We start from the raw sequence: 7,673 nt of genomic DNA, 5'->3' as shown, positions 1-7,673 counted from the left end.
TTTAATAAAAAATTAATGAAATAAGTGATGAGACTGCCTCATAGCCTTTAGTGAGCGGTACCCCTGTAAGGCAGAAAGCACCGTCCTTATCTCTCCAGAGAGAACACTTACCCCAACGCAGCTCCCTCTCTGCCCCAGATCAGGTTTTCCCAGCAGGTCCAAGCTCAGAGTGAAATACCAAAATTAGGACAGCCAGGAGCCTCCGTTGTGGGCTGGTGAGGAAGTGTGGGAGCAGGCAGCAGCATGAGCCTGCACTGATTTGCAGCTGCCTTGGGTTAGCTCTGAGTCCCAGGATTGTGCCTAAAGATGTTTAGCAGGCAGGGAAAGTAAGTGCTGCAGCTTCTGTGCCCCAGGGGCTGACCTAACCAGTACTCATTCGTTCCTAGGGAGTTTGGGAAAGTCTTACACGATTCCTGTGTCTGCCACGCAAGCAGCACTTCTGTGGATGCTGACTCTTTCCCGAAGGGCTGCGGTGATCTCTTTGGTTGTACCTGCTCATAGCTGCTCTTGTTTGTTCTCCTAGCAGCCTCCAGTGATTTGTTTTTACTCTGAATATAATTACAAAGGTAAACTGAGCTACACTGATTTTCCCTAGAAAATTTACACTGGTAGTTCTCTGCTTACAACAACAAGGACATCACAAAACACTGGCAACTCAGGCATCTCCTGCACTTTCCCTATTTGTTTAATTCTTTCGAGTCAGGGCAGGTGTTGGTGTATGGGATATGTTGTGGTGTGGGAGGAGACCCCAGAGCCAGCCCCCTGCTGATGTTGCAGGTAGCCCACCAGCCAGAATCCACCTGGTTTCAAGTCCCAGCATCAATAAAGCATAACATGCAATGCGCCAACGGGCAGGAGTTTCCCTTCAGAGGAGATTCTTCTTTCTGGGATGCTCAGGATTGCTGCAACAAAGGTGCTGACCCACTGAGAGGGCTGACAAACATTAAAAGAGGACCAGAGCTGTTATTTCTGTTTCGCTGCTCCGGAGGAGGCACTGGGTACTGTCCGCTGGGACTCCTCGGGCGTTTGCTGTACAAGGGACTGAGTGAGCATTTCTCACCCATGCTGCGTCAGCGGTAACGTGTCCTCCCTCCAGGTGACTGTGTCCTGTGAAGTTTCACTCTTGATCAGCTTAGACCAGGTCTGAAATCATCCCCTGCTCTCCTTCTGCTCTCTAAAACAAGACTCAGACTAATGTGGGCCTTTTTTTTTTTTTTTTTTTTTTTTTTCTTTTATAGGGATGTAAGAGCAGCTGAATGGGATGGACCAAAGCGTGCTGAGCCCAGCATCCTGCTTCCCTTGGTAAGTCAATAGCAGCCTGGGGAAGGAGTAAGAGCTGTATTTATAGGTTATAGACCCAATGCCCTCTATGCCACAGGTTTAATCATTGCTTTTAATAGCCCTCAGTGGCCCTTTTTGCTGTGAACACTCCAGTCTCCCCTGGAAGTCTTTGTATTGCTCTCAGCCCTCAGCACCTCCCCTGCCAGTGAGCTCCCGCTGCTGCTTGGTGGGGGGACAAGGGGCTGCCCTGCCCTGCCACATGCCGCCTAATCGTTTCATCGGCTTCCTGGGGTGCTTTATTATAAAAAGGGGTGATTCATCATTCTCCATATGACTGCTACATACCAGTCATGATTTTACATGCCTCTGTGATGCCCCACATGAAAGCTTCTTTCTTTTTTTCCTCTCCAGTGATTCACAGGCAGAGAATAAATCCATAGCATCTTTGAGACAATAGTACAAGAAAAGACCACAGGATATTCCCAGAGAGAGTTACCAAACAGCGACTATCTGCAAGTCCTTACAGCAGCACAGGGATTCAAGTAAAACTGTTTTAAACATGTTATTTCGGTAATGTGGTAAAATGCCCGTATTGACTCAAATGGCAAAGCAGAGAAGGAGGACCCATGGGGGTAAGAGTGGGACTGAGATGCATTAGCAGCATTGCTGTGGGAAAACCTTGTCCTTGAGACATCTCAAATTCACATTTCCAGCCTGCCTGGGTGCATTTAGAGAGAAACACTTTTCTCTCTTTTAGAGACTTCTGGCTTGAGCTCCTTTGAGGAAACCACCCATGCTCGCCACCCAGAGCCGTGCCTGCTCCCAGTTCCTTGAAGGGCCAGAAGTCTCCTGAATGCTCATCAAAGTGTCTGGCATCAGGAACAAGGAGCTTGTGTGGCATGGCGGGACTCTCAGATGCCTTATCGAGCACCAATATGAGATGTTTTATCAGACAGGAGGGGAAAAAAAGTTGTTTCAGAGCCAGCGTGAGTCACAGAGGCACCGCTGCGCTGCACAGCCCTGCTCAGGTTAATGAAATCCCTGCCAGAGCCCGGGTGGCTCACGGGATGTGGTGGCTTTCGTATTGACGTCACCGCTCCTAATTTACCCTTGGGTGATAGTGGCCGAAATTCATTACCACCTGGCAGCTGCTGGGTAAGCCACGCAAGATAAACCAGGGCTCCCCGGAGCAAACAGGTGGCTGCTGCATGAAGGGAGCCGCTGGCATCAGCGGGGCAGGAAGGGATTTTCATCAGAGACCTGAAGAAGTGAATGAGTGAGATCGAGAGGAATTCATCGCCGAGCAGTGACCAGTGAGAGACAAGGGGAGATCTCTCGACAGAAACCGCAGAGAAGCAGCCGAGGCAGGGGAGAGTGGGAGAAGTGATGGAGGGAGCCAAAGAGGAGTTAAACAGAGCGATTCGACTTTATTATAGGAAAACAGCAACACTGAACGGAACTGAGAAACATTTAGGAGTGTGAAGAGATGACCCAGCCTGGTGGAAAAGGTGCTTGCCACAGTGTGTCTTAGAGGGCAGGAGCTGTGGGGCTGGAGAAAGGCATGGGATGTTTGTTGGCAGAGGGGAAAGGCACAGGAGCCTTTGGGAGAACCTGCAGCCCCTGGTTTGTCTGCCTCCATGGAGGGCACAGAGACTGGCAGGGTAGGACGTGAGCTGAGGAAAAAAAATAAAATTCCTCCTTGCATCATTCAATCCTGGCCTTTTTCAGAGCTGGGCTGCCCCGTGGGATGGAGCCAGTCTGGCATTTCCATGTTCCTTTCATTGCAATTTAATCAGGGCAGGATTAAATATGTTGGTCAGGGCAAGGTGGGGAGGTTTCAGCCTCGTGTCACATCTGGTCTGTGGGTGGCAGACATCTGTCTCCGGGACCTGGACTCAGTGGGCATTCGGAGCGAGCTTTTAATGCTCCAGAGCCCAGCACATTTTTGCCAGCCCTAAAAATACACCCTGAAAGAGGAAATAAAATCTTCACAGGCTTTGCTCCACAGCCACTAAAAGATCAAGCAACACTCCACTCCTGTATCACCTGCAAAAATGCAGATGTCCTCATCTCCCAGAACACATAAAAGACATTTCCCACCCAAAGTAAATCTGAGTAGTTGTAATTTCTTTCTCCTTCACACAGAAAGGGAATACAAATCGCAGCGGGTGCTGCCTGTTAAGGAGGAATCTCTCGTTTTCCAGGCAAATCGCTAGTAACATAAAATGTTATTTAATGACCATTAAAAAGGTGGAAATCCTGATGGTATGAATGGCTATTTTTGGCCTCTATTTTTATTATTTATTTATTTATTTATTTATTGGTGAGCAAAAGGCTCCCAGAAGGCAGGAGGATGTTATCTGAAACTGAGATTTCGCAGAGCATCATCCCATCGTTCAGTAACACAAAAAGCCCCCAGCCTCCAAAAGCCTGAGTTCCATTAGGTGCAAAGACCCACCCCCCCCACGGGATGCCTGCTGGTTTTGTTCTGCGGGGCACTGTGAGGGGAGCCCTGCACGAATCGGTGTGGACAGACTCTTCTGGCAGCATCAGGATGCAGCGTGCAGCCCCTCATAGCCAGCATGGGGCAGGCACAGGGTAGGGGTCAGTCTGTGGTTTCATTCCAGCCCTGCCGAGCGTTGCTGTATTTTTTTTCCTCCCACCTGTTGCCTGCTCTGGTGTGTTTGCACTTGGAGATCTTTGGGAGAAAAGTTTCCCCTCCTTATCATACAGCCCCAGTGCTCAGTGCAATGGGATTCTTAAGCTTTAGTGCGGCCTTTCGATGCTAATGTAATAAAAATATACAATATATTTATCAAAGGCTCTTTTAAAAGAGATGATGGAAGAAATAGATTTTAACCTACTTCTGATCCTTGGGAGAAGAAAGCACTTTGATTCTCTCCTTCCCAGACAAATAGCATTGCATTATTTGATTCTGATTTTACTAGCTATAAAACACTTTCTATTTTTATTTTCACATGTCATTGACTTTGCTTGGTACAGACACAGCCAAACAAGCGCTGGTTTTTCAAGTGCAAATCACGTTAATAGAAGCCTGGATCTTTTGACTCCGCACACGGTAACATAGCGGTAAGAAAAAGACAGCTGATACCCAAAGAATATTTTCCTATTGCATTTTCTAAATCACCTCCAGGGCTCCATTATCCCTTCTGAATTTCCAAACGTGGAGTGGTGATGATTCCTTTAGTACTTCTGGCGCTGTCTCTTCACATCAGGAGAACTTATCTGCACGGGGGAGTGAAACAATACGATCAGACAATGAAATCTCGAGTGGTAAAGTGTGTGAAATTCCCCACTAATTTTTTTATGATGCTGTTTCTAGCGTTTCTTCACTACTTGTAATGACAACTGACATATCTGTAGCAGAGAGTGCCTGCTCTGGCTGCTTTTTATCGGCACAGGATGAGCAGCAAGCAGCCAAGTTGCTGCTGTATCCAACCTGCTTCTCTGCTGTAGCACTCGGAGATGGAGCTGCAGGGGAGAGCCCACTCATTGGGAAGCTGTCTGTCAGATCATGTGCCTGCCGGCTGGGCAACAGGTTACACATCCAGTTGTCCCCAGTAGAAATCATTTGTCTTAACGCTTGATTTGAGTTAAAATGTTATTTTATTTTTATTTTTTTTTCATGTTCTTGCCCTGTCTCTGTATTTTTGAACTGGTGGTGGGAGTGAATACAGGAAAGTTTTTCCCATCTTTAAAATATCTCGCTCAGAAAGACCTCTCGAGAGTCCTTAAATGCAGGTGAGGAGGTAAGGTGCACCGCCTGAGCCGAATTACAGGGAAGTGTTCTCGCTGGAGACAGTGTTCAGGGGTGGATGCTGGCAAGAATTCAAGCGCCCACACTTGTTCTTATTGCCCTGCCCTCCCTGAAACCTCCTGCCCGTGGCAGAGGGTCCTTTCCTCGCAGGCTGCGTGGAGCCCTGGTAAGAGAGCAGCTCTGGGACCGAGGAACGGGTTGTCCCTTCAGACAGAGAGAAGTTAAAGAGAGAGACCATTCTTTGGTGGTACTTGCTCTTCATCTCCTTGGCTGACCTGTAGAGGTTCCCAACAAAGCAATAGCATATCGGGTTGAGGCTGGAATTGTTGAGGCCGAGCCACTGGGCAAAGGGCCTGAGCTGCAGGATCCAAGGAGAAGGAGTCACATCCTGCAAGGACTTGGGGATGTTGAAATCGATCCAGATGTCCATCAGGTAGACGGGCAGCCAAGAGATGGCGAAGAGCAGGACCAGGGCCACCACCATCTGGGCCACCTTCTTCCGGATCTTCAGCCTGGAGGCCGGCAGAGAGCGGTTCAGGGCACTGCTCTCCTTCAGCTGGCTGCTGCGGCTCCACAGCCGGCGCACCGTGAGGAAGCAGATGACCATGTTGAACAGGACCGGCAGGCAGTAGAGAGCACAGAAGAGCAGAAAGTTGTAGGCTTGCTTGAGCCTCTCCTGAGGCCAAATCTCCCTGCAGATGGAGAACACCAGGGGCAAGCCCTCCACCACCCCAATCTCATCCCGTCTGTTCATGAAGATGAGCGGCATGCAGATCCCCGAGGACAGCAGCCACACCACCAGGATGGTGCTGAGGATCCGCTTCTGGGTGAAGAAAGAGCGGGCGTTGAGCGGGTTGTGCACGCTGTAGTACCGGTTCACGCTGATGACGGTCAGGCTGAGGACGCTGGCAGAGACAGAAACGGCCTGGATGAAGGGTACGGCCCGGCAGAGGAAGTCCCCGTACACCCAGGCTTTGTAGATGAGGTTCCCCACGGTGATGGGCATGCAGACGCACACCACCATGAGGTCGCACACGGCCAGGTTGATGAGGAGGCTGCGGGTGGCACTCAGGCTGGACGCCCGGCTTGGGCGCTTCCGAGTGAGCACCCTGATGGACATGATGTTGCCCACAAAGCCCACCACGAAGGATACCAGGTACATGGCCGTGAGGCTGATGGTGACAGGTTCCTTGGCGAAGAGGAAGAGCATCTTCTCCAGTTCTTCCCAGCCCAGCTCCTGGCTCCCATTCCACAGCCCGCCTTGGGTCTGGTTCTCCTCCTGCCAGAGCTGCAGCAAGCCGGGAGGGGCCCGGGGGACGGGGGACGAGGAATTCATGGCTGAACCCCCCCCCCCACCCCCCGAGCACCCCGGGCTACCAGGGCAGAGCTTCCCGCGCCGCACTGAGCGATCCTGGCATGGTTACGTGGGAGCAGAACCGCCTGTAAAAGAGGATGCAGAGGGGGGGGGGTGAGGGCTGCCGCCGGCATTTTCCCCTCGGGGGGGAAGATGCCGGGGTCTGGGAGGGGGGATGGCTTCTGGGCAACTTAGTTCAGCCGCGGCTGTGAGCGCCTGGGAGGGCGCAGCGGGCAGCAGAGATGCTTGGGGGGGCATGGAGTTGTTTTTTCTTTTTTGGGGGTGGGGTCAGTGCCCGGCCTCGGGGAGCCGGAGTGGGGGCCACGATCCCCCCCGCACCCCGGCAGGGCAGCCCCAGCCCCATCCGCGCAGCCCCGTTCCGCCCCCCCCCCGCGTCCTCCCGGCAAAGTTATGTGCCCCCCAGCCCGGTCCCCCCCCAACCCCCCTCCCCGCGGTGCTCCCCGCTTCCCCCGACCCCCCTGTTTCCCTCCCCGTCTCCCCCCGGTTGTGCCCCGGTCGCGGCGCGGCGGCACTCACCGGGCAGGGGCGGGCAGCGGCTCCCCCCGCCGGCTGCTCTGCCGTGTGCTGGCGGTGCGGGACCCGCTGCCACGGGGACGGGCACACGCTGGTTGGCACGGCTCGGCTCGGCTCGGCTCGGCTGGACACGGCTCGGCACGGTTCGGCGCGGCAAGGCTCGGTACGGCTGGGCACTGTTCAGCACGGTTCGGTGCAGCTCGGCACGGCTCGGCTGGGCACGGTACAGCTCGGCACAGCTCGGCACGGCTCGGCACACCCAGCCCTGTCCTGCCCCCCCGAGCTGTGCGCGGCCGCACCCGGCGCTGCGTGCAGACCCCGCTGCGCTCTCCCGGTCCATGCCCCCCCCCCCCCCAGCGCACACCGGGGTGCAGCCCCCGCTTTGTCCCCCCCACCCCGCACCGCCCCCCTCTGTACACCCGCCCCGCAACCACTCGGGCACCTCCCGTTCCCCCCCGTGCACCCCCCGCCGGCACGGATCTACCTTGGCACCCCTTTGGCACCCGAACGGCACCCGGCTTGTCCTCTGCTGGGAGTGTTGGCTCGCTTCGAGCCGAGCCGTGCCGAGAAAATGCCGAGCCGTGCCGTGCCATGCCAAGCCGTGCCGTGCCATGCCGAGCCGTGCCGTGCCATGCCGAGCCGAGCCGTGCCGTGCCGAGCCGTGCCGTGCCATGCCAAGCCGTGCCGAGCCGAGCCGTGCCGAGCCGAGCCGTGCCATGCCAAGCC

The 7,673-nt window shown here is 54.0% G+C and overlaps 1 protein-coding gene across 2 annotated transcripts; it reads right to left on the bottom strand.

The window, feature by feature from the left end:
• Nucleotides 1–3,601: 3,601 nt before the first annotated feature.
• LOC118174577 (galanin receptor type 1-like) lies at nt 3,602–7,314 on the bottom strand. 2 transcript variants are annotated; one of them, XR_004754697.1, is made up of 3 exons: nt 6,951–7,314; nt 3,818–6,499; nt 3,602–3,769 (listed from the first exon to the last, which is right to left on the bottom strand). XR_004754697.1 is itself a non-coding variant. In XM_035340005.1 (2 exons), the coding sequence occupies exon 2, from the start codon at nt 6,393–6,395 to the stop codon at nt 5,076–5,078; it is 1,320 nt and encodes a 439-aa protein (XP_035195896.1). In that variant the 5' UTR covers nt 6,396–6,499; nt 6,951–7,314; the 3' UTR covers nt 3,602–5,075. The 2 variants fall into 2 exon arrangements, 1 of the variants encoding a protein (XP_035195896.1); XM_035340005.1 differs by having other exon boundaries at nt 3,602–6,499.
• Nucleotides 7,315–7,673: the final 359 nt, after the last annotated feature.

The sequence above is a fragment of the Oxyura jamaicensis genome, chromosome 14 (genome assembly GCF_011077185.1).
Source record: "Oxyura jamaicensis isolate SHBP4307 breed ruddy duck chromosome 14, BPBGC_Ojam_1.0, whole genome shotgun sequence".
Classification (NCBI taxonomy): domain Eukaryota; kingdom Metazoa; phylum Chordata; class Aves; order Anseriformes; family Anatidae; genus Oxyura; species Oxyura jamaicensis.
Note: the sequence above shows the minus strand (reverse complement) of the source record. Positions and strands in the feature narration are given on the sequence as shown.